This window comes from Anoplopoma fimbria, chromosome 6 (genome assembly GCF_027596085.1).
Source record: "Anoplopoma fimbria isolate UVic2021 breed Golden Eagle Sablefish chromosome 6, Afim_UVic_2022, whole genome shotgun sequence".
Classification (NCBI taxonomy): Eukaryota; Metazoa; Chordata; class Actinopteri; order Perciformes; family Anoplopomatidae; genus Anoplopoma; species Anoplopoma fimbria.
In genome coordinates this window covers 19576818-19604419 of record NC_072454.1, presented here as the reverse complement: position 1 = coordinate 19604419, position 27602 = coordinate 19576818, and the positions used below count along the sequence as shown (strand labels likewise).

Here is a 27602-nt window from a genome sequence, read left to right as displayed (position 1 = left end):
ACCCTGCCTATCACAGGACAGACATATATAGACAGACAACCACTCACGCTCACATTCACACCTACGGGCAATTTCAGAGTCATCAATTAACCTAACCTGCATGTCTTTGGACTGTGGGAGGAAGCCGGAGAACCCGGAGAGAACCCACGCTGACACGGGGAGAACATGCAAACTCCACACAGAAGGTTGTCTGGCCCGGGAATTGAACCCCGACAGTGCTAACCACTACACCACCGTGCAGCCCCAGTTTTCATTCATGTGTGTCTAAAATGTCATCACTTCATAATTTATCGTACCAGACATTTATGTGAATTTGTCATAATTTAGCATATGAATTCAAGAAATATGATCAAAATGTGTTTTGTGCGGTCACAGTGACCTTTGACCACCAAATTCTTATCAGTTTAATCTTGTGCAGGTAGATGTTTGTGCATCGTTTTTTTTATTTGCTCAAATATTGCTAAATATCACAAGAATGGGATGGATGTGAGATTGCAGGGACCTTGAACTTTGACCACCAAAATCTAATGAATTCATCATATAGTGCAGGTGGATGTTTGTGACAAATTTGAAGACTTTTTCTGTATGCATTCACAATAGTGGCCCGGGCGGACGGACAAACCAAAAACTAAATGCATCCTGCATGTTGCTGGCGGGGAGGCATAATAACCTCAAGCATTACAGAGATGCAAGAAATGATGGGCACAGAGTTTACAAAATGTGCTGTAATGGTTAAAATGCTGTTTATATTTGTGTAGGGTGGGTAATGTTTTACTAAACGCTCTTGATCTGTCGCTCATGTCCCACAAACTGGGCGTTTTCGGTGTGAAAAAGGGTTTAAGAGGTTCATACTTTACCCCCAATTCCCACCCTCAAGGTACTCTACCCAATGAACCACTATGAGTTGCCTGCTCAGTGACCAGGCCGTGATCCCACACCTGCTTCCCGTCAGCCAACATAGCCTTTCATGTTTAACAAAACGCCAGACCAAACCGGGAGTATAGCCACCCTCAACTGAACGTGGGATTCTGCAACTTGGGGCACAAAGATGCAGCTTAATATCTCACCTCTTCTCTCTGAGTCATGATCTACTTACTATCACACTGACTTAGATCAAACTGTACTATAGATTCCTCATTGCATCTTGACCTTATGTTGACCTCCGTTCCAGATTCCACAGCAAAAGCAGAAATGATTCTCAACCTGGTCACAGACAAAAGTATCGACAAAGAAATCTTCAGGTCTCATGGAAAATAATCAAACTCAGAGCTATTGATTGCTGGCTTTGATCTGTCAGCTCAAGGTGTCACGTTTTCTCTTTTAAACAGAACATTGAGCTGGCAGTGTAGTCTTATCTCTTCACTTTGTGTGAACATGTGTGTGTGCATATGTGTCTTTTTTTTCTGTGTCTCTAAGAGTAGACTACAGTTTACCCTGCTATCTGATTTTTTTTTTTTTTTTTTTTTGCAGTTTGCTAGATGATACAAAATCAGTGTCCTCACGCTTTGTACAAAACAACAGCTGGTTGGAAGACAGAGGCAGATAAAATTGGGTTTGGCATCTGGAAATGTGCTTGTACAGAAGCTGAGAGCTTAGGATAACATCACTCAAAGCCAGAAGTATCCCCTTTATCCTGTAACTGAAAATAAGGGAGAACCTCTAACAACGAGCAAAAAAGCTGAAACATATATGTTAAGGATATAATACTAATTAAAAAATGCTTTGAGTGGACTATGATCAACGTAGATCAAGGGCAGAGTGGAGGATTCTGACTGAACTTTGGTATATGTAATTAATCTTCTCAAATTGTGGTTGCTCGTTTTCTTTTTCTTCTGATCCAATACACATTTTGTCAAATTCAGCAAATATCTCCTCACGGTCCGCTAGCTGTCTGCTCTGTTGGTGTGATGGAAAAACAAACAAAGTCATGTCATGTTTTATCCATTAAAGGCTTCTACTTAGGTTTTTGAATGAAGCTTTGAATGTCTGTCACCCTATAAAAGACTTTTCAGAAACAAAAACTGATCACCCCAGTGCTCACTGTGTGTTTGTCTGACAGGGATTGGGAGTTACAGAGAAAGAGGAAGAGATGGCGAACTATTGCATGCAATGTTTCTGTAAGTTATTAATAATAGCAGGTCAAATTTGAGAGTTATGAATGAAGCTTCAAACTATTCGGTACAGCCCTACAAAACATACAACAATATTCTGGCCTTGACAGGGGAAAGGCCAAGGATCCATAAAAAGAGATGCAGTGGTAAATCTGGCAAAGAAGCACTGATGGAGGGGATGTAATTGTCTGGGTGTTGAGTTCAAATATTAATGATTTTCAAGAATTGCAGACTCCGACTTTAATGTCTGATTTTGTGTAATTCTCAGATATTGAATCTGAATTTCTAGTATGAACTATTAAGTGCATGTAGCTGTAGGACATGTGCTGACTGAAGAAACCTTTTGATCATCTTCTCTTCATTCACACGATATAATCCAAATGAGGAAACCTGCTCTACTATATGAGGCCTATATCATAGCCCAGTGAGGTCTGGACTTGTGATTGTGAACTGCTAGGCTCCACTAGAGTCGACTATATTTTGAATTGTGTTGTGATCAGTGTCCCGCAGACTATCTGCCTTCTCTCAGAGATTACATAGCAACTCGCCGCGGAGAGCCTCGGAGCGTCTAATTGAAAACCCGGAGAAATCCCAGCGATGCGGCAGTCACAATAAGAGCACCCCATAGAATAACAGGTATTAGCCCTGTCCATATTACAGCATGCCTGCAGATACGAGTTAGGTATTATGGAATCGGAGCATCTGGGCGTAGCAGCAGTGGAGGATAGAGATATGTGTGAAAGGCAGACAAGGGGGAAATAATCGCCTTTGCTACTTATCAGTTAGTCCAGGCGTGAAATGGTGTGGCCATATCCGTCTGACCTGTGTGTTGGGAGGGGGCTGGTACACAAGGCCAGTCGTCTCCCACAAACAGATCCGCTGCACTGGACGGGGGTCGTCTGTCTCACTCTTGTGGCAGAGGCGGACAGCGTGTTCACATGCAGCCCCAGACAAAGGCCATGGAAGTCAGTGGATGCCTGTGGCTACACCGCGTCTGTGTCAGTGCATTATGTGGTCTCACTCGGCAGCCTCTGACAAACTTCAAAATACTGTAGGATACTTTGGTAAATAGAAAAATTGAGTTATCATCTTCTATCAATTTAGAATAATGATTCTGCTTGGGTTGCTGCAAATTAAAATCCAATGCAGTCAGGCAAGAGAATGTGAGAACAAGGAATTTGGCCGGCTTTGGGACAATTTATTTGCTGCAGTTTCAAAACACAGGGACGATGCAATGAGAGAGGAAGAATCATCTAAAAGGGAAGAAAGGGGTCGGGATGGAAAAGGGCTTAAGATGGGATTAGTTGTGCTTGTGTGTGACAAAAGCGATAGAAACAAGCACACAGAGATAAACAAGAGGCCGATATGAAAGGCTTGGGGATGTCCTTTCACTTTGTGAGACGCTAGGCTGACTTTTATTCTGTTGTTCTTACACCATCATTACAACACAGTGCAGAGGCTACACTAAGTTTACACAGGGGTTTAACTCTCATCCTAACGGACAGCAATACTCTTGGACAACACTTGTTGGCCTCTAACTCTATATAATAGGAACCAAATATGTCAAAGCTCTTTTTAGAGAGAGAAAGATCTTCCATTGGCCAAATAAGGTGCATTTTCATATTTCTTAAGAATCATTCTCTGATTTGATCTCTTTTTCCCCTCCATTATTCCTCTGTCCCTCTATCTCATCTGTGCATGGGTCTGTGTGCATGTGGAGGGGCTTCATTAATGTAGGTATGCGTGTGGACATCCTCTCATGAACCTGTATTGTGTGGACATTGTGCCAGAGAGAGTTCATCTGGACTCTGGTGTGTCAGTCCCTCAGGTCGTTGGGCCAACGGAGGCCGTCTGTGCTCCTGCCTTGGTCGTTCTTGGTCGGGCTGGGTTTAAGTGGATAATGGCTGAAATTTGGGATTGTTTGTTGCTGCAGCTGTTGGCCTAAAGCTATGGAGTAATACACTGTGCATGAGGATAAAAGCTCATTGCCGAAATTAAATAACTTTTTGTAGAAATGTATCCCTGTGAACAACCACACACACGCTCTAACATTTGTGCCAGGAGAAGTCAATATCATGATTGTTGGACTGTCTCATAAACTAATAATTATTACTATCTACAGGTGAGCTAGCAAGTGTTTTTTGTAAAACTGGGATCAATATGATGATCATGCTGATTTAAGATCTAGAACTGTGATGGGAAAAGGTAATTTAACATTCACTAAGACTGGAGTCATAGCAACCAGTGACACGAGAATGAGCAAACAGATATTTGATTCCCTGAACACGTGGTTGCTACTTAAGGAAGATACCTGCACACCTGTCGCATTGTTCTGCTTTCCTCCCTGTATTTCCTAATAAGCCCATTACCAGTATGAGCTGAGAACAGAACCTTCTAACAGGTCTTCATCGCTCATTTAGAGCCGCTGTAAAAAGCATCACTTGAAATAATATTGCCAGTGGCTAAATTTGACTGACTGAGAAAATGTAATAAAAGGAAGATCCCATTTTTATTCCACAAAATATTGAGTCATTAGGTGAGCGCTTCAGATGAGGGGAAGTGCATTTGGATTTTTTTATCACATATCAAATATTTGGCAGAACATTAGTAGTACCAGGAGGGATCTAGGTAATGGCGATAATTACCAGAGCACCTCTATAACTTTTATCTGATCAATAATGATTTGTCAGTGACTCTGCAGAGCTTTCTCAAATAAAAAGGCTTGCAGAAATTACTAATTATTTTATCCCAAAAAATCCATCACACCCATGATTTTTATTTCCGTACAGCAGGCCTCACAGATAGTTTCTTCACAGCTAGTGAAGAAACTATCATTTTCTTTATCATGTTTGTTTCAATAGGTTTGCAAGCACACATCCCATGGTAAACGTAGATTTTAAACTGGTCTTTAGGCTTTGGTAATGATACAGCTGAGACTGTGCATGGGTCTAAATCATTTAGTATTAGAAGCACATTTGGATGTCACTGTTTCCCGTAGAAAGAAAAAGGAAATATAGTAACAATTATAGCAGCATGTACAATGATGAGTATCAGGATATGAATCAATACCACCTTTGTTTAGGGCAAACGACAAACATTTAGGGCATCTAACAAAATCCTTATTTTCATTATCAATGGTGGTGAAATTTGTTTTTGTTGGAACATGCTGGAAAAATAAATATCTGTAGCACAAAGTCTACAGAAAGCTCCTTTAAGGGATACATCATACCCTGTGGACCAGGGATTTACCACATGAACCCCCCCCTCCTGAATCTCCACAATCATAACAAACAATAACAACTGCAACGCTGGAAGCAGAGCGCTGCTGTGATCCTATCTCTTACACATCAAATCCCAGATACGCCCTCTGATTGGAAGAGGGAGAGGAAATCCTCATCTCCAGTTCCACAATCATTAGCATAAATCACAGCTGCAATTAAAACCTCGTTTATCTTAATTACTGAGCTAATGAGACGAGTCCCGCAGGAGTGAGCTGCACTCTCTCGGAGGACGTTCGGGGCGAGAAGGCGAGGGAGGCGTTGTGCAGAGTCACACTTAAGTCTGCAAACAAGCACGCCCTCGCACTAATCTGACTGCAGCAGAGCACTATGAGCCTGCACAGACAGAGACATATGCAAAAGTACACATGAACAAGCACACACGCACACACACACACTCACAGAAAGTCATCTGACAACCTTACCCTCCCACCTTTATCTACTGGCACTGCATCACCCTTCAACTCCCATTATCTATCAAACTTATAATGATTTTATCAAGCCTACAGGCTCCATCTCCATAAGGGCTTAGTGCGGTGCTATAACTCTTGATTTTGCAACGACTGGGAATACATCGCAACACCTAATTAATGTCTTTTTAATGCTCTTCTCCTCTAGAGCTTAACTCAGCCCTTCAACTTTGCAGCAAACACAACACACACACTCACACACAACAATACAACATGTGGCAGCAGATGTTAAGTAAGACTGAGTAGGTGTGTGCATTGAATGGGAGCAAAGTGTTTATGGTGAGCTCCATGAAGAAGCAGGCTGGACTCTGGACTATGCATGCATGCATTGCAGCACACACACTCACAAATAATACATGACTGCACACATGTTCACACGTAATGCACAAACACACACACACGGGGTCAAATTCCTTCGTTCAGCAGTGAGGTCGGGCAGGGACTCAGCAGATGGCAAAACAATGAATACCTTCGTCACCCAAAATGCCCATGATGCTGCAGGCTCAAGCAGTGCCAGCCCTTATCAGCCAGCTGGCCATACTGGAGGCACCGATGTCCTTCCATCCTGGTCATTCTGGGCTCGACAGGGGGCATGCAGAGTTTAAAAGGATACAGTCTACATGCTGTAATCCTCCCGACTGGTGTTTATTTTCACCACACGGATCAATGTTTCAGTCCTGGAGGATCTTGGAGGGATTGTTCGTCCTTCGGGATCCAAACGTGCATTGTGATAAAAATGAACGCCCCACAGGGGTATTGAGCAGGTATTACATCAGTGCATGGACCGCCGAGTCATAAATGCCGTGTTTTATCCAAGTAGGAATATGGAGTTTACTAGGAGGGGTGGGCAAAAAGAGAGCGGCTTCTTACAGGAACTTGCTTAAACAGCTGTCTCCTAATCCTTTTTTTTGGGACAAGAACAAACAGAAGACATTTGGAACAAATAAGTAAATATCAGGTCAACAAGAGTTTCTTTTACTGCAACACTCTGTGATAAAGAAACATATAGCAGCTTTAATTCACTCAAATAACTCAAATAAATATTTTTTAGTTATTTGATCGTCAAGTTATTGTTTAAAAGGATATATAGCCTTAAAGCTTAAATATCCGTTTCACCTTCTGACCCTTGTGTGCACAGTTATAACCCCAAAGGAAACCAGATGGTGCTACATAGATGCTACAGCAGTAGTAATGTGGAAGACTGTTATTGCCATTTTACAAAGCGCTGTTAGCTGAGTTATACTTACTCATAACAAAATTACTGAGAGTAAGATAACCTGTTTATGGTGTAGAGATGACAGTAGCATTAATCTGAGTTTTGACTTAATCTAGTTATAATCACAATACCAGAGTGCATGTAATCTCAGTGTGTCCTTCTTCATTGTTGGTCCATTTCTCTCTTTTTGCTTATTGTGGCTTTTTTTTTTTACCAATGTAGCTTTACTCACTTCAATGTGGCCACATTCAGTTATTCATGCAAGTTCAGCACAAGCCCCACAAACAGTGACGATGGTCGGTGTTTTTCACACACTGTTTAAGCCAGAGATGCAGTCTCAGTGCTGTCGCCCATAGGTTTCTCAAGAGCAATTGTGAAGCTCAAAGTGCTCAAACATAAACGTATATCTGAGGTTGCAAACTGAATTTCTTGCAAAGCTTGTTCTCAGCCCAACACGTTGGAGGGCCCGCTGTCTCTATGACTCCCCTGACCCAACGGGCCACATAGCAACCGTCTATATTTACACCTCTGCAAACTCCGAGCTAATCCACCTATGGACCGTCAGTGAAGCTGAGGTTGAGCCTTGATGACGCAGCAAAGGACACATCTAGCAGCGAGCGATCTGAGATGACAGCCACCTTTCACTCAAAACAGCCAAGCACTCCATTATGCCTTACTTTAAGTCTTAATACAATTTAAACAGGTACAATTGTAAATAATGGGGATATTAGCTATGGAGACTAAAAACGTTTTTTGTAAGACGATGTGAACATATTTATTTCTGCTATACAGTTTGGCATTTTAACATGGGGGTCTATAGGGAGAGACTCGCATTTGGAAGAAGCCTCAAGTGGCCATTTGAGGAACTGCAGTTTTTGGCACTAATGTGTAATTTTTCAGCAGTGGTGGTTGCCGCTTGGTGCAGTAGACTGGAAGGTTTACAGTTCAAATCTAAGAGGAAAAAGTTAATGAGGAATGCTCTACTGGTAACACTGAAGAGTCATAAAGCAAACTGCAGGGGACATTACTCAAAGTCATGGAGTAAAACAGTGCGATTGTACGTAAACCTGGACGGTTTACGTACATAAAAACAATATATCCCTAAAAAAATGTTTTTGATTGATTTATTCATCCTTAAAACTTAATAATTTCTCTATATTCACATCATTACATGGACTAGTGAAGAGCCCATTCAAAACTTGTCCTTCAGCTTCCTTGAGTGCTGCTCAAGTGCTGCTCATCCAAACAACTTCACACTCAACACTGCGCCCCCTTTGGTCCTGAGCAATACACCTGCCATGACATAGTTGCATGTACTGGCAATGCTAGAGTATACTCGTCATTTGGGTGCAAAAGCACTGAGAACATCGACGGAGAGTGAGCTGTGAGGTGTAATTGGACAGACAGACAAACATCATTTTAGTTAGATTATGGTGAAAATAACAGGAAGATTCATTTCGACAATCGTAGATATGGATCAACACAAAAATCTGACTTCTAGCTCCTTGGCCCTAAGGAAATGTGTTCACCAGGTTTCATAAAAATCTGTTCCTGAGTTTTTGAGATATCCTCCTGGCAGACAGACAACACACAAACACACAAACATCACATCCTTGGCAGAGGTAAGAAAACTCTTCAGAAGTATTAAAGCAGGATCACAGCTACACCTTATCAGCTGCATGCAAACTGTAGCTTCCTTTCGTCTCCTTTTAAGTTAAACTCTGAGGTATAGCAATTCCAGCACAAGTTATAGATCGTAGGAGGAGGCCCAGTGAGGAGGACATTAGTACTGACACTTAATGTCAGTGCCTTTTACCCAAACTGCATGTGTGACATATCTATTAAAACAATTGAACACCATAATTGGCAACAACAGAAAATCACAAGATCACACTCTTTTGCCGAAGGTTAAATTTGTCACTCTGACAAACCATAATCCTGTTTTGATAGCATGAGCCAACTTGTGTATGATAACACTAAATGAAGGCTGACTTCCACTCAACTGCACCAAACAGTGATTAATAGCTGCTTAAGGGCAAGCCTATTCTCCAATTCTGAGGCTGTTCTCTGCCGGTATTGACTGTTGTGCTTGATGAGACTTGTCTATTATTGCTGTGGGATTATGATAAGAAGTGATCGATTCTCCTCTCTGTGCTGTGGATGTCAGATTGATTAAGTGACTCAGACCTGAGATGATGGTGTAGCCGATGCCTCTCGGTCGGCCGAGATCCTGGTCAATGGCTGTTATCTTCCTCACCTCGTATCCCTGCAAAGACACACACACACACACACACACACACACACACACACACACACACACACACACACACACACACACACACACACACACACACACACACACACACACACACACACACACACACACACACACACAAAACATACTGTATAAGATGTATGCAATCTTTATAGTCGCATAGTTTAGCATTTCTACAGTAAATTCCACAGTACAGCTATCGGCTAAAGAAATAATCAGATTAAATAGTTGACGATTCAATCACAGGAGCCTTATTCGACTGCCAGTCAGTTGAATTGTTGCAGTGGCAAGGAAATGTGATTATGATACAAAGGATCATTCCATATAAGGGGATTATATGGGGGTGCTGAAGGTCTAATTTTACATATAATTACTTGGTTTTGCCCAGTTAATCCCGATATATAGCCTATTATGATTTCACCACATCAGCCTATTATTTATACTGTTAATGAACATTAGAAAATAACAAATTAGCTTTGATCAGTCTCCATAGTCTGCGTGCATAAATCACCATGATAGACAAAGCTGCACTTTCCACATTTTTGAAACCATCGAAGAGGCATCTTGGCGACATCCTCAGAAAGGCTAAATAATAATAACATAAGGCTACTGTTTTAAAGTTACATCATATATGTATTAAGTAGAGAAAGCACATAATAACTTGGCACTATTGGAGTCCAAAATATATTTTCACTTTATGTGTTTATCTGTCAAAATCAGAAGGGGGAGGCGCTAAGAAACAGCTGCTTGTGGCGAGCAGCACTCTCTCTCTCCCTCTCTCCCTCTCTCTCTCGTTGACTGTCCCGTGTCGTTCCCTTCTGTCTATGGATAGCTATAATGAGGTAATGGAATTAGGGCAGAAAATTCTATTTACAAGCAAGCAGGCTAACAAAGTGACATCTTCTCCGTCTGTCCAACCAAATCTGTAAAACTGGAACAAAGAGAAAGAGCATGAGGGCAGGCCAATCATAAACATTTTCTTTTTCATTTTGGAGTGCTTTATTAGCTTTTCATTGGGGTTTATTTCTCCTTTCAGTCCACAACTCAACAAAACCACAGTATGACAGTTGAAAAAAGAAAATGAAAAAAAGAAAGAAAGAGAAAGCTGTTTGAAAAGTCTTTGATCCGCTGAGCTTTCTCAGCCTTCGTGCCTCAATCAGACACGGTGGTGATACTTAAAAACCCCTGTGCTGCAGTGAGAGATGGAGAGACCTTCCCTACCTCCAAATTCCCTTCCTTCTCTCTTCCTCCCACCCTCCTTTTCTCCCTTCCTACTCCCCGTTAGCTCACTCACTCACGCAAGCAAGTTGCCTGCCATTGATCCTGCAAATTGTGTCTAAGGCATGTTTTATGCTTCATTTCTGACCAATTACAGCAGAATCAATTACAAGCCTTTTAGAGAGACTGATTCACACCAATCACTAGCTGAGAGGGAAACACTCAGAAGATTTAGGGATAGACTAAAGCGTGATTTATGCTTGCTGCATCTGGAAGGGTCGCAAGTGTCTGCACGACCAAAGTGACATCAAACCAACAGATAAGCCCTTCACAGGGGTCAGTTTTTATTCTTACTACGCACGTGCAGGTTAGGCAGAGATAATGGAGAACTTTGAGGAACTTTGAGAATATCACAAAAAGAAATCCGCACGAAATATAGAAGATCTAAATGTTTCGTCGTCACAATTCCTCATCAGCTCATGTCTGCCGAACGTCCTTGCCAAAGTAAAACTGAGGCTTTTGGAGAAAAAAAGAGACGAGTGAGGAGAAGAAGTGATGCTGAAGTAATGTGAGCAATATTCTCGAGCTGTCCACACAAGTGGAAAATGTTCAATCAACCATCAAAGAAACATCTCCCCCTCCTGCAAACCTATAGAGACGCACACAAAGACAAACATATACCGGCACATCTCCCCAAACCAAAGCCAACGCCTGCTCTCCCCCTTTTTATCCTTCCATTTCTAGCTATACAGTGCATTACCCACCAACCCATTCTCCTTTTCCCTCTTTCTCCTCATTGATTTGACAGCCAAATTGTGTTTGTCCTAGAAGGAGCTGAAAGGTTAGACCAAGCAGCATGGATTCACAGGTCTAACAGCTGAAAACCTTGCCCTGTGATTTCATCTGGAAGAAAAAAATATTGTACTCCTTTGTCAAAGTTTTCTATAGATGACGGGTTGATTGGCTGGGTAAAAAGAGAAAGACAGACACAGAGAAACAAACAGGAACTGAGGGAGACAGAAGCAGAAAAAGGGTGGGCTGGGGGGTTGTATGTGTGTGAGTGTGTGTGCACTCACACCTTTGAGAAATGACCTATGACAGGGATCCAAGTTTGATATCCCTTTACGTGTAAATGTCATGGGCCTTGAAAACAGTTGACACTCGTTTTGTCACTGTACGCCCTCGGCTTATCACCGCCCAACACGGCCTAATGGAAATGACACATGCCTGTTAGAATAGCACATGAGGGCATCGGAAGTGTGTGTGTGTGTGTGTGTGTGTGTGTGTGTGTGTGTGTGTGTGTGTGTGTATGTGTGTGGTGTATAAGCGCTGTGGCACTGTTGGCCTGTTTTCTCTGTGTCTTTCTGTCTCACTTTAAGCACTGTTGATATCCTGTCTGTATCTGTTATGGGGTCAAAGGGGCCTTGGTAACACATTTTGGTTGCACGCCCGCCGTGACCTCCTCTTATGGCTTCGTAGTAATAGGATTAAGCAGTGCCCCCTGCTGTCAGAGGCAAGAGCTACATCACTCCAAGGCAGTATTACTGAGGCTTAATGCTGCTCAGCTGCTGTGAGAGATGTGGAATCCACTCACCAATGTCAACTTGTGATTCAACGTAATGGCGCTCTTTTTAATTCTCTCCGCTTTATTCCGTCACTTTACTTCCTCCTCTCTCATTTCACCTCAACATCTCTCTCTCTTTCTCACCCCTCCTCTTCCTCCTGTTGTGACCTTCCTGGTGACAGTTGATGAATCAGAGAGTCAGGGAGACACCGGGCTTCGACTCTGTCACGCCCCGTTAATATGCATGCAAATGTAGCACTTGACATTTCTACAACAGCGCGCACAGGCCGGGGACAAGGGATGTGCGGGTGGGAGATTTGACTGGGAGAGGGAGGAGGGGGAGGCAAAATAAAACTGATGGAGATAGAGAGAGAGGGAGAACAGAAATAAGGACGGACAGTATTATGCCCCTGTGTGTAATTTCCTCTCTACGAGTGGAAACATCAATAGCTGGACCATTAGCCACCTGGGAACCGAGTTTAGAGGGCTGAGTCAGGGGAGTGAACATAATGGTGTACAGGGAAACAGACACTCAGTGTATTAGACACCCATTACAAAGCTACTTGCAATAAAGACAAAGGTAAGGTCATGGTGAGATTCCACTGCTTAGCGCTTCATGCTATACAAGGACTTCATACTTCACACCGATGCTGCGGTTTGAGCACATGGAGGTAGCATGGTGAGATAAATCCTACGGCCCCAGTGACCTTTGCTAGAGGCCTCACATCCCTGAAGCAGGACTGTAAATCTCGCGTCGTAATTACAGTCTCCAACACTATCAGTGCTGTATGTAGGAGCCCAGGGCAGAGTTTGGGTGGGCTCCTGGAGGGGAGATATCGTGCCCTGATAATACTCCGGCATCGGTTCTTAACCGCATTTGCCCTTACAGCTGCTCCTGAATAATCAAAGAGGAGTATGAACATGTGGCAGGAAGAGCTGGAGATGAGCAATGAGGTGGAAAAACAAGTTGGCAACAGAAAGGGTTGGGAGAGCGAGATATGGACAGATTACAGGGTTTCACATGAAAGCTGAATGAATGGGATAGCTGTGGCAGTGTGATTTCAGGTGGGGTTGTTTTACTGACCAGGGGAACGTCCTCCTCTATGTTGGTACTGTAGGGCAGATTGGTGAAAATCGGGTCCATGTCCTGGACATCAGTGATGGTAATAGCTAAGTTGGCGAGCCGGGACAGGGGTCTCACTTTGTCTTGATCCTGATAGAAACAGAAGCAAAAGTTTAGTACCTGCATGTGCGTTATTTTGACTTGGTGTGTTGGCTCTGCGCTCATGTAGACAGGACATGTCTGTTAGGTGTGTGCTGACCGTGGCGTTGACAGTGAGCTGGTACGCTGAAGTGGTCTCGTAGTCCAGTGGCTTGATGACGGTGACGCTGCCTCTGGCCCCGTCGATGGAAAAGAAGGGCGAGGGAGGCTGGAAGGAGAAGAGAACGCTTCCTCCAGTGCCCTGGTCTGGATCTGTGGCGTTCACCATGAACACTGATCTGCCCACCAGTGTGTTCTGAAAGACACATTAAAGCAGACACACTCAGTATAACTGTTACAGTAAGAAATGTTCAGGGAGGATACAAAAATACTACTGCTGAAGTAGAGACTGAACTTTTGACCTTGTGTGGTCTACACAGAAGTCTTATCTAACTACACAGCCAATATTTTATTTACTAATCATTTTTGGGGACACAGGGTCCTAGTTGTGACTGTGAGTATGCATATTCTTCCCCCGCAGCACTTTTCCTAAATCATGACTGTGAACAACAATGTATTTTTGGTCGATCTGGATAAATGAAAGCAATGATTAACATGGCTGCTTTGATCACTTGTGAGTGGTTACTGGCCAAAGGGTTGACTCAGCAATTCTCCAGTGGCTCCAAATGGCCTATTTTAGAGCACAAACAGTACGTTTTTATATTTAACATACTGGATACCAAATGGACAAAAGAGGAAAAAGATTAAACAGGGCTGAATCCAACTTCCCCATAAAGTTCTATACTTGTCTCTTGAAGGAATAGTTTCCAACAAATGAAAACTCAGTCATTCACTCTCACATCAATTGAGGTTTGTAGCTACAGTATCGAGCTGGGCTGTGTGTCAGTGCAGCAACATCACAGATACAAAACCCTTGGACCATACCGCATGATTTGTTGGACATTTCATGTTTGTTTTGCAGCTCTGTAAGAATCTCACATTAACATTTCTATTCAAAAGCTTGAAAGAAGGCTGAGATGAAACTATGGGGCGGTGCTACAAACTTCACTTGATCCCCAAATGATATGGGCATGAAATTGTAATGACTACATTTTAATTCTGGGCTAAACTTTTTGGATCGCTTCCTGTAGATGAAGACTGTTTCTGAACTGTCAATACCCAGCTGGCGGCATAGTTTAATTTAACCACACAGGATTATTTGGGGCATCTCAGTTAGACAGAATGTCTGTTGCAGCTTCACATTATGACTTCCTCTGATAAAGCAGATCTTACCAGTGCACCTTCAATGGCATTGTGTTACCCCATTGTCAGCAGGTTTTTTCACAGCTTCTTGAAAATATAAGACTTGCCTATCTGTGTTTCCTGCTAAAATTGTCTTTGGTATCTAAAATCTGAAAGTTAAGAAATATCAACAGGCCAGAAAGGCAGCACAATGTCAGAGTCCTTTTTAACTTAGTTGAGGTCAGTGTGGAAACATGGCGAGTGGAAAAGGGAGGAGGCCATTAAAAAAACACAGGTATTGCAAAACAGCTTGTCTGTAAATTTGAGGTAAATCCTCATTAATTGGAATTTTATCTCAAAACAGTCACACACACACACACACACACACACACACACACACACACACTATTAATAAGAAATGAGAATGCCCACAGATACAAGAAAAAAAAGGTTGTGTGGGAGGACTTGAGGTATTCCAGCTATATTACTGTAATGAAATGCTTGTCTCTTTTCTCTCCCTTTCTTGGTCTCTCACACTCATCTGTGTGTGCACACACACACACACACACACACACACACACACACACACACACACACACACACACACACACACACACACACACACACACACACACACACACACACACACACACACACACACACAGAGTGTATGGCCTTGTTTACTGCAGGGGGAGAGCGTGACCACATGGGGGAGGTCATGGCGTTGAACTTAGCTGGGCCCTGAGCCAAAGCTAAAGTGACACAGTAAGAGAGCAGTTGACCCCACAGTCTGTCTGCACAGGTGCCAGGGGAGTGTGGGAGTGAATGTGTACACACATGCTACCATGTGCTATTGTTGTGCTCTGTCAGAGTATAAAACTGTGTGTGTTTGTGTGTGAATGCTTGGCTTGGAGCTTGTATGTGTGTATATTTGCTTGGACATATGTGTGTGTGTGTGTGTGTGTGTGTGTGTGTGTGTGTGTGTGTGTGTGTGTGTGTGTGTGTGTGTGTGTGTGTGTGTTTGAATTAGACCTGTTGACCCACTGTACTCTCAAGGACAGCGGACCGTCACAGTTGTGACACAGCAACATACCAGCAAGATAAGGACAACTGCCTCTGTCTACATGCCTTTACATTAAAGCTGCTGCACGTTCACTTCCTCAGTCTCTCTGCTTCTGCCATACTCCACGCTCGATTTCCTTAACTTTCTCCCAATGGTCTCAACACATGCATGAACGGTGCTGGAAACTGGTCCTTCCGTCTAACTAGATTAAGCCAGGCAGCCACAAGGGAATTGAGGGACAGAAGGGGAAGAGAGATCCAAGTGGTGTAGCTGCAGGGGAAGACCAGGAGAGCAGCAGATATCACAGGGTTCAGTTTCTCAATCTTGGATCTGAAACCCCCAAAGAGTCGTCTGATGTGTGCAGACAGTGTCCCGGGTCATTTCCGAGTCTGAATTGCTACTGCATGTCAGGGTTTTTCTTGCCCGTTTGGATCTGAGGTGCGTAACTTCATAACCTTCAACACCCCTTCTAAAGTTAAGTGTTTTTAGTGCTGTTTCTACAACTGTTATTGTTGAAGCAAAACATCTCTTGCACGAAAAAGACCAAAACAACAAGACTAAACAATCTCTTTGGTAAATATGTCAGTTTGCAATATTCTGCTCTGCTCAGGTCACTGAGAGAATCATCTGCAGTACCTAAAATGTAGATAAAGTAAACACATCGCAACCTCCAGTTTTGAAAGTGTAGGCCGATAAAAATGAGTACAATAGACAACTTTAACCCTTCCAGTGTGTTTTCAGTTCATGAAAGTTAATTGTAACTTTTTGGTCGTTTAGAAAATGGCTTATTCAGTTTTCGGTTGTACTTCGCTCCACCATCTCGGGTCACTTCTGGTTGCAAAAAAACAAGATGGCGACTGCCAAAATGCTGAACACAAGGCTTCAAAAAGACAGTCCAGAAACCAATGTTGACTACGTCTGCTTCTTATGTTCAGTCTATGAGCAAACCTCAACGATAGAACGTTGGAACAGTAACTAATTCCCTCCCCCACAACAATAATTGCACGTGGGTAAACATCTAAGCTGCATGTCTCTGATATATTTATTTTGCTTGTCAAGTTGTCTGCTTCTGAGATAACTGGAAACACCTGTAAAAGGTACCCCACAGCCTGAAGCATGACACAGGAGCACAGGCACTTATTAAATGGATAAAAATTCACAAAATCAAATTCTGGGTGAATGGATCAAATATTCCTGCTAGTGCTTGTTTGTGTGTGCATGTGCGTGCGTGCGTGCGTGCGTGCGTGCGTGCGTGTGTGTGTGTGTGTGTGTAGTTGTGTCTGGCATGGGTGTCTGCTTTATCAACTTTGCTTTGATGTCAAGGAGGCAGTTTGATAGTTGAGCATAAGGCGTGTGTGCGTGTGTGTACGTCGTTTTGGAAAGAGGATGAGATCTGGATGTGTGTGGAGAAAGTGTGTGATATGACGTATCGTTTTCCTCCCCTAAAGCATGCCGGTTTCTATCTCTCTCTACACAGCAGCCTGTGAAACAATGAATCATAAACACCTCCCAGTGTCAAATGCCACAAGGATCAGTAAATAACGTCACACACTCAAATAAATAAAACACTCACACACACTAACTGCCAAATTTGACAGTACCACGGTGTTCAAAGCAGTCCAAGCAACAACAGTTCAAAGCTTCGCTGAGGAAAACAGATGACCAACCCCCAAAAATCTGTGTCAGTGTGCCAGTGTGGTAAGTCAGAGGTGAGCACACTTGGCTGTGTGCAGGTTAAGATCACCTTTGAGCTGGAGGCTCTGATGCCTGCTAACAGATCCACAACACAACCATTACCCGTTCACCTTATTCATTTTCATCTTGTTTTCCCTTTATCCCCATGAAAGACTTTGAAGGTCAAAATGCTCCATTTGGATAAGTGGTGCATTTCAATACTAAGAGAAAAGCAATAAAGCGCCCTATTTAAACAGTCGGCTCATAAGCCACTCATGAGGAATTTCTCTGTATTCCAGCAGTCGCTAATACACTACTGCTACAACTACTACAACTGAGAGCTCACTACAGCCTGTCTGGTATTCAGAGAGCAAAGAGCCGTCAGACATAAAGTCTTCTGCTTGGCCTTTTGTACCTTCCATTAGCTCTCAATAGCCTCGCCATCGGGCCATCGATTGGACCCGTGTGATGCAGATTACAAGTCAATGTGGGTGACCAGGCGAAAAATGCAAGGCAGTGAATCCGTTGGTTTTTATTATCCTATGAGAATGTCCAATTACTTCTCCATAAACGAGTCACACAATAAACAATGCCCAGCGAGGCTTGGCGAGACCAGTGGCAGCTAGACTGGGAACCACTGCATGCTTGTTGAGAAGCACAGTAAGTGTCACTACCTATTCCTTCACAAGTGCAAAAGCCAGTGGGTTAGCTATGGCTCATATTCCTACATATATGCCTTGACAGTGGCTTGTAGCTTTTGAATAAATGGGGGGCTATTTCCTCTGGGAAGCAGAATGTTAAGTGGTGATACAGTTGGAGAGGGATGAAGAGAGTTCCCTGTTGCGTCTTATCTGAAGTGCACTGCAGGAAATCACCCTTTTCTCCCACTGAGAGCTGCTACTTATGGAAAGGAGAGGAGGAGGAGATACATACTGTAGAGTACACAGAGAGAGACAGAGATTTAAAGGAGGAGCATACTGTATTTATTGGAGAGTATTCAGACCCCTTGTTGTAACCCTAATTGAGGATTCATTCAAATTTTGCCATTAATTCACCCACAATACTTCCTAATAATGATGCAATATACATTCCTGTAAATGTCTTAAAGCTAATATACAATAGATACAGACCCTGGGCTATTACGCTGCCAGTTGATTTTTGTTGATCCTCTGTTATTTGGTCATCATTGAAATGTGTTCAGAACTTGACTAAAAACATCTGTGAGAAATTCAGTCAATCAATTACAGGCACATTGCTTTATATACCTTCCTATAGTTCACAGTACATAGCAAGACAATCCTGAAAGCCCTGAAGTCCAAGGAACTCTCATTAGAGGTTCGCAGTAGAGATAGACTTGTGTTGAGGAACAGATCCATGATAGGTGTAAGAAATTATTAATCAATAAAACCTTGCAGGAGCACAGGTGGCATCCTTGTGTAAAGGACGAAGTCTTGAAACGTCATGATTCTACCGAGAGCCCGCCCTATAGCCAACGTCAGTAAATGGGAAAAAGGGCGTTGGTCTGGCAATTGACCAGGTACCCAACAGCCACTACAGCAGAGTTTCCAAGTTTCTCAGCAAAAGATGACAAAGCCTATCAGAGGGACGGGCATTACTGCTGCATTTCATCAATCAGACCGTGGAGATAGAAGTCACTTCAGACGTAACACATAACAGCCCAAGTTTGCCAAACAGCACTTAAAAGACTGACAGCACGAGAGAAAAGCTTCTCTGGTGTGATGACACAAAATGGGTAACTTTTTCGCCTGAATTCCACATTCCACATCATGCCATCATACAGTAAAGCTGGTGAGAGCCACAGTTCAGTTCATTAAATGGCTAATACAGTACCATTTCAACGAAGCATGGTGCTTTACTGCTTGCTATGCTGATATATTTTTCATGAAGTCAGACTGGACCGGCTTCAGAGGAAGTCTGAATGTCCTTGAGGGACTTCACGGTGAACCCCGATGGAAACAAACCCCTGATGCACTCTGTCCACATTGGCAGAGCTTGATGGATTTGCAAGGAAGAATGGGATTATAAAAAAAAGGGATATGTAGGAAGACTAACACAGAAGCTAGAACACAAATTGTATCTACTGTAGATGTGATGATTCAGCTGTTCCTTAAACTGTGTCTTAATGAAGTAATATGAAAATAAAAATAGAGTGAAGGAGTCTGATTACTTATAAAACTGCAGGCACGAGGATCAATAATGTCAGAAAGAAACCCTGCAGAATACAAATTGTTTAGAGTTTGAGAAAAACAAAGACTAAGAGGACGGCAGACATGAGAGAAGAGAAATAGAGTGTGAGCAGAGACATGAGGAAAGTGAAAGTCACTAACACCATGAGACATCTCTAATAAAGAAGGGAGTCCCTATTTGCTTTTAACTGTATTTCGACTGAGTTGAATGCAGCCATGGAGTGCTGGTCTCCAGTGGGCCAAATTTCAGGTTCAACATGACTTCTGGGGCCCTCGAGGGTCTATGGCTCATGACTACATGTCCCAGCTTCTCTCTGGGACCTTCATGGATGACAGGGGCTGAAGTCCACTGAGGGCTGCAGCTTTAAATGTAATGGACTCCAGTGGCTAAGCGTCAGCTCTCTCCTCTAGGGAGTCCTTGAGGGAGTATGCACAACAGTGTGTGATGATACTCTGTCCAACAACAACTGCCCCCTGTTTAATTCATTTATACGTCACTCTAGCGATGAAGGAACTGAAGCCAAACTCACTCAGGCTGCAGAATAAAGGTAAATTATGCTCTTCAGGTGCACAAGCTAAAAGCCCCAAATAAGTGTGTGATTTGTTCCCAAGAATTTATGCAAATACAGCAACTGAAACAACGAGTGAGAGTGCAAAGTATTAGAAATTAAATAATTAGCATTCTATGTAACATTTTTGTTAAAAAAAAAATCACTATCAGACTGAATGTGAAAGATCAAGGGTTTATAAGGAAATTGTATCCCATCTTGCATTGGTAGCATGTCGCTGTTACTCATTAAAATAACAGACTGCAAAAGTGACACTCCTACTCTGCACTTTCCCTTCTCTCTAAGGAAATGTAGATTGGCCTCCATCAGCTATGGAATTTATGCCATAGTGCGTGTACTTTTTTGTGTGGAGGATAAACATGGCTCATCACAGCTAATTAGTATTCCTTTATTCATCTGCTAAGTAAATATTGGATACATTCATTAACCTTTATGACAATCAAACTCTGACTAAGTTAAATCATCAACCAGAAAATGACGTGACACTTCCCTAAGTTCTCTATAGTAACAGACACTGCATTGATTTTATGCTCAGGAAAATGTAACATATTCAACCTGAGATTTTCTACAGATTGTAGAAAAAAAAAATGCTGCTCTGCTAATGTTCCATTGATTGAGCCTGTGATAGATTGAGCTCATTTACCAATAAATGCAAATGGAAAACGTTCAGCAGTGATGTGACTCAACACCTTTCACTAAATAGGACAGATAGATTGACCCACTTATAAAATAAATGACCAACTGATCCACTGATCCACTGACTGAGAATGCTATCTTTAGGACTAGAGATGCAACGTTATCGATACTGATATCGGTCCAGTTCCGAATCAAAATGGTATCGGTGACAATAGGCCTATCTTGTATTGGATTCCATTAGTTTGATAACAACTCAGTTCATTTACATCTCTTTATTTATATGTTAGATTTGACATTTTACAAAGTTAGGAAAGCAATATCTAAAGCAAGCAGGATCTTGCCTTACTTACAAATAAAAGCGAGACATACAGCTTATAAATTAAACACTGGTATCGGATTGGTACTCGGAATCGGCCTGATACCCAAACCCCAGGTATCGGTATCGGTGCTGGGACTGAGAAAATGGGATTAGTGCATCCCTACTTAGGCTCAGCTGCTAGTGAGCTATTCTGCCCTAACTCCTGTTGATTAAGTAAGAAATGGCAGTACAAAGTCAGCCTTTAGCATGCTATTTCCACTATTTGAAGTAAAGTTTACTTGTTCTTGCTGGTAAAGGCTGTGGCAAACCCACATACTTTTGAGTACCATGCTCTGCACTTTATATTGTCAGAAATGTTAAAGACATGTTGATTTGCAGGGGGAGCGCCCAGTCTCCGGCCTCCTGCTGCTCACAGCTCCAGAGGCCCAGCTGTTCACTACAATAGAGCCATGATTACACCTACACTGCTAGCAAGGTTCTTAGTTCCTCCCCGGCTGTCTGCTCTCCGCTTCCAACCCAGCAGGCATGTGATTGTACCGGCTACACTCACCATTTCACTGCCCGCCTCTCACGACCTCTGTCGCTCAGTCACTGCCTCCCACATGTGGCGCTTTGTTACACTGCCACTGACATTATTCTGACCGATGTGAGGGAATGTATCACAAATGAGGAGAAAATAATCTATAGAATTAGGTGAGATATAAGGGAAGAAAAGTGTGCGAACTAAAAGGGCTTAACTGTACATAGTAAAGTTTTCATTCCTTTTTGTTTATTTTTATCTTGTATATTGTTGTTATTGTGTTTGTTGTTCGCTGCTGCTGGCTGGCTGAGGGCTACCAAATGGAATTTCGTTGTATCACTACAATGACAATAAAAACCTCTTTATCTTTATCTTTATCTCTTTATCTTTATAAATGCATGCATAATGTTCAGGGTCTGGAGTTAACTACTTGTCCCTGGTGACTCAGACCTAACCATGGGAAAAAATGCTGAACAAACTTTGTAAGATTTGAACACAGCTTATTTTTTGGGCTGTGGCAACTTTCTATGGTATACGGTGAGTGTGCCATTACCCTCTATGCTGTCCACATGTACAGTAGAAAACACAAGCTCAGCTTTTACTCCATGATGAAAAGTTTGGGTAAACCTCATCATTATGATTCACAACTTTACTGCGTACCATTTTGTACAACCATCTGAAGACAGGAAAGCAAGCCATATTGATGAGCCAAAATATAATCAAAAAGTTTTAAATCTTAAGTGCAACTGTATCCCCCTTTTTCAAAACTTTTAGTTAATCAGTTTTGTACCTTAATGGATCACTTTCAATGCTTGATTTTTGCTCAAGCACTGAAGTCACAGCTCTTAACACAAGCAAAAAACATCACAACCCCTCAGCCTGCAGCTTTAAGCAAGACAAATGTTGATGACAAATATAATGCTAGAAGTGGAGAAGACTTGAATAACAAATACACCCCAGTAACAACTGGATCTATCAAATTCATAAAATATATGAACTAAACAACTATGTGATGGATATATAAAACAGACTATAGTATATAAATAGGCGATAGGAAATGGTGATGATTTCACAGTGTGCAACTTCGACAGAGATGCTGAAGCAGGTGAATCGCAAGAACACTTAAATTAATCATAGAGGTGACACACAAAGCCATTTTTCACATTTGAAATTAGCTTATCAATAATTCACTGGTTCCAAAACAAGACTAAGTGTCCTTCATCTGCAAGGCTCCAACAGTAAATGTAGAAAATTATACAATAATGATTTATACTCTTCTGAAGAGCCGGAGTTTGGTTTAGCTTCCTTTGAAACTGTTCGAAAACTTCAAATAAAACATGCACTAGTAGGATTAGAATTTGTGTTTGTGTACTATGTGTTTACTGTATAATAACGAATATCATACTAAATCACGCCTGCAGTACAAAGGCTTTAGGACATGCTAGAGGTGACATATGCTGTAAATTAAAACAGTATATATTGAGCTATTCAGTGGTTTTCACCAATGGTGTCAACCAGTTTAGAGGACCCAGGACAGACCCCTCAAAGGACTGAGATTCACAAAGAACTCTCACCCAGAACTGTGTATACCATCCAAAACTCAGAAACATCTTAACAGTTCAAACACTTACGTAAATGTGCTGTATGTGGAGAAGACCAGCCATGTCCCTGGTAAAATGAGCCATAAGGCCCAAGGGGGCTGTAGTAACAACTTTAAATTGTATGTCATAGCAATAACATCCGCAAACCAATGAGACAGGCCTTCTCATAAAGGGTTTCTTTAAAGCCCATGCTTTCCCAGTGGAACCCAGCTGCAGCCCTCTTGTATGGACCAGGGATATCACTATGTGTACTCTGTGGTTGGTCCTGAAACCCACCTCATAAAGCCCTTCAATCTTAGCAGCCTCAGTGTTAAATCTCAGGTGGATGATGCCATCATTGCAGCTCGAGTGCTGAATCTTATCTTGACCTCAGTTTGAGCTAAGGGACAGACTGCCAGAGTGACAACATGCAATCAGCAGATAGGCGTGCCTATCAATAGTTCAATGCCAATTCCAGGAATGATGCTTCTTGGAAGAGAGATTTCTGTGGAGCTGTGTTCTGAAACTGACCAATGGCAATGGTTTCCAAGACACAGGTGACACACAGTGAGAGCAAGTGCAGAGTGTGATCAGGTAGGCAGGTAGACAGGCAGTAAGCTCATATGCCTTTTAAAAATCCCGCAACAGCCACGGATACCGTTTTTTCTCTTTTTTTGTCAGAGCATTTGATATATTGATATCTGTCGGGATGTTCTGTAATTAGAATTTCAACAAATATAACAAAAAAGTTTCTAAAATACATTACCAACCCTAGTTTTAGGGTGAAATAGAAACTTTACAAAGTATACAAAGTATAATTTCTGGTAAACACGGTGCTGTAAGACATTTCTGTATACTTCTGAATTACGGTTAATAAATAAACCTTTGAGCCCGATAGTAATATAAGATAGATCATAATCGCAGGGCTAACTATAAGTGCAGAAACTGTGTTTTTTTTCCTCCTCCTTCTCAAACGGCACGTGTCCTAAAACAACCTTATCAAGTCTACCAACAGAATGAGTACAATGTGAGGAACAGTGGAAAAAGTGCACTGAGGAAGGTGTGAAATAAAGGACACTGCTACTTGTAAGCTTACTCCTTCACACAAGGTCTTGTCTTACATTCAACACTAAAGGTGTCAGCGTGATCGCCGTCAACTCATTAAAATGGATGACTAACAAAGGTTAATACCCAGGATAAAGTTTCAAGAACAAACAGTGAGGTCTATGCATGGCTCCTCCCATTTAAACCACACTGCGGCTTTTTATCATGATTTCTGTTGATTAAGTACAATAGCTGGTAAATACAATATGGTCACATGATATTTCTTGATGTCACCAGTTGACAAGATCTTTTGCTTTCGACTTGTCCATTTCTGGCTTGTTATTGCATTCTGTCTGTGAAGGCCTTGGTAAAAGAAAATTCAGTAGTGCTGCAGTGGGGGCATCAGTCACAAAAAGTCACGCCGCTCTCCAAACCCAGATCTTCCCCAATCTGAGAAAGTCTTGGTGACGGTAACAAAGCAGTGAAAGAATGAGAAAAGCCGATATCAAATTAAGTGAAAAAGTTACGCACTGTAAAGAGACTAATAGAAATGTCTCGACAAATGAAAGCAGGTTAGAACAATCTGTATTTCCAATTTGATGTGTGTATGTCTCATCCTAAGAACTGTAGCTCTTTTTTATTGGATTATGATTGGTCTTGTCAGAAAATCAATTTCTCCAATGACTGGATTGGCAATGTTATTTATATGCTCTTACCACACATAGCTGCCATTCATTTCCTCTTCCCTTTTCTAAAAGCAGTTAGCCTTTTCCTGGCTATTCATTTCACCTCCTTCACCCAATGAATTTCTGTTAAACTGGTCATGAAGACATAATACAACATATGATATTAAGTCTGTGTGTACTGTACAGAAACTGATGGCAAAAAAATGTCACACATTATAAGCTCATTTCATTCCATCTTACTCGTGGACTTCTTTCCTCTCTGTCCACTCTGTGGCCTGGCTGAACGATGGGCGATTTTCTGGAGAAGCACTCAGCTGAACAAAACGATTCCACACCAACAGACAGTGAGAGTCACTTTTGAAAGGCAAGGACAGCCTATGAATTTGTGCGTTTGTGTGTCAGTGTGTGAGTTTGTTTTCATTATGTTTTCCTGTACTTTTTGTGAGAGAGTGGCCATTTTGTGTGGTACTCACTTCCTAAGTGGCCTTGGAGGTTGGGTTAAATCGCTTAGAAGGACTTAGGTTACAATTAGGATTTAGGATAGAGTCAAATTCGAGGCAGCAGTGATGGTTAAAGTAAAGGGATAGCCAATGGATAAGGCTGTGCGTCTGTGTGATTGTGTGTGGGGAAAGGGCCTTTTATCAGTCGAGAAAAGAAACAAAGAACGTCTTTATCTCCCGATCACTCTTCTCCGCCAACTGCCTTACCTCTGTCAGAGCTCAAGGCTGACTGCCTCCAAAGAGGCAGGACTGTTTGTTTAAATGTAAAAGGTAATCAGGTCCGGCATGCCGCAGGGATCCACAGAGCCAGAGTGAGACAGAGAGTGGCATATGGGTTGATCCCTGGGGAAGGGTACAAGGACGGGCCACGTCGGCCAGACCTGCACCCTCTTTCTATCAGTTGTGGAAAGTTATCACTCTCAATTGAGAAAACTAAAGGTGGAAGTTAACAATTTGTTTTCAACTTATATTTAAAGCTGGTATCTGTAGCAATGTTGGAGTTTGCGGAGCAGTGTCTTCTTGCTCTTTGGTGCAATTAGGCAATTTACTACACAAAACAGTGAGTCAGCCTTTATAACAGAATAAGAACATAGAATTTAAAATGCATGTAGTGTAAAGGCCAGTGGAGATTAACAGTCTCTTTGATGGCCCTTTTTTTTTTTACAGTCAGTATAAATAATATGTCTCCAAACTAATCCAGTTATTAAGGTTAAAATGGTAAATGTAGCAAATCTAACTGGACAGCAGCACGGTGAGGGATAAGCTGCACTGATGAGGACATCTTATACTGTATGCTCACAACTGGGAGACGCACTGCGCTGACACTTCTCCGGTCTTGATTCTCAAGTTAGTCATGTTAAGGGATTTAGAAGTCATAAAACCCTTGAGTGATTTCTTTTCTTCAGGGAATTCAATCTAGTCAGGGCTCTACATTTTGCTCCTATATGCGAGGAAAACTTTGTGTGTGCAAATTATATGGGCGGACTGGTGCCAATGTTTCAAAGTTCTGACACTCTTATTAGCAATGCTAAGCATACTACACATTCAGTTGGCCAGCACTTAAAAACACTTTTTGATCTGTCTCTCAGAGGGCTGTGGGTTGGGTGGAGTTTAAGCATCACACTAAAGGGCTGGGTGTGGTTGTTTGACAAGGGCCAAATTTTCCCTGTTGAAATGTTATTCTTTTATCAATGAATATAGGGGATCAACTTTAAGTTTCGAATCAGGACATTCAGTATTTGGAGCAAGTAGATTTTGGAAAATAAGGTTTGCTAAAGTCAGTAGGCTATTGTCATCCATTGTGTAAACACGTATCAATATTTGATGCAACACATATTAATTTGACTGTATATACAAAACATCTTTGGTAAAAAGGTTGAATGAGGTTGTAGCTACAGGCTGTGAACATTAATTATGCTGCCACTCAAAACTGTTAGTGTTCTCAACCTACAGATTTCAACTGGATCTTTTGAGGATAAGTTATTCATAATTTTGGCAAAAACGTTGGACACTAAACATAAATAGGTCCACTTAGAGGTTTGAAATGATTCAGATAACGGTTTTAATTTTCAATTTTGTCAATTTAGTGCTAACACACTAAAACGACACAAAGCATAATTATTGTAACTGACACTCAAAGAGCAAAACATCCGTTCAGGTCTCCGAAACTCTCAACACATTTTCTAATTTGCATCCAATTTGCAACTCAACATGGCACTTTCTGCAACATGACGCACACGGTTCTCTACATAAGACATAGGAATCTCACATCAAGTCACCTTTTTACCATTTCAAAATAGTGGTGTTCAAAATGCTACACCCATGGACCAGTTGGTCAATACATAAGTAAGCTGGCCAAACACTCAATTGCCTGATTCTCGACACATCAATCAGGATGAAAGCACTAAAAAAAGGAACACAGGTGAATTATTGTTTACAACAACAATTAAAGCCGACAGGAGAAAACAAACTAATTTATTAAACTTTCTTTTTGGTCTCCATAAATTATTTTGCTGTTTTTATATATTCTATTTAGAATATTTTCTTTTCTTTTCTGACATTTAGAAATGCAAGGTTGTACTGATTGATGTACTGGTTGTACTGATTGAAATAAATATTTTCATCAGTGTGCAGTAAGTACTGTTATTGTGTGTTGTGTTTGGTCAATATATTCATGTACTTCAATAACAATATCATTGAAAAAACAAACCCAGACTGCATCATACAAAA

At 41.8% G+C, this 27602-nt stretch overlaps 1 protein-coding gene across 1 annotated transcript in view; it reads right to left on the bottom strand.

Annotated features, from left to right (window-relative positions):
• Nucleotides 1-27602, bottom strand: part of LOC129091999 (cadherin-23-like) — a 127156-nt gene that overhangs the window by 47111 nt on the left and 52443 nt on the right. The window contains 3 exon segments of the mRNA XM_054599740.1: nt 9263-9341; nt 13217-13345; nt 13455-13649. Of these exon segments, the coding sequence (XP_054455715.1) occupies nt 9263-9341; nt 13217-13345; nt 13455-13649 (403 nt within the window).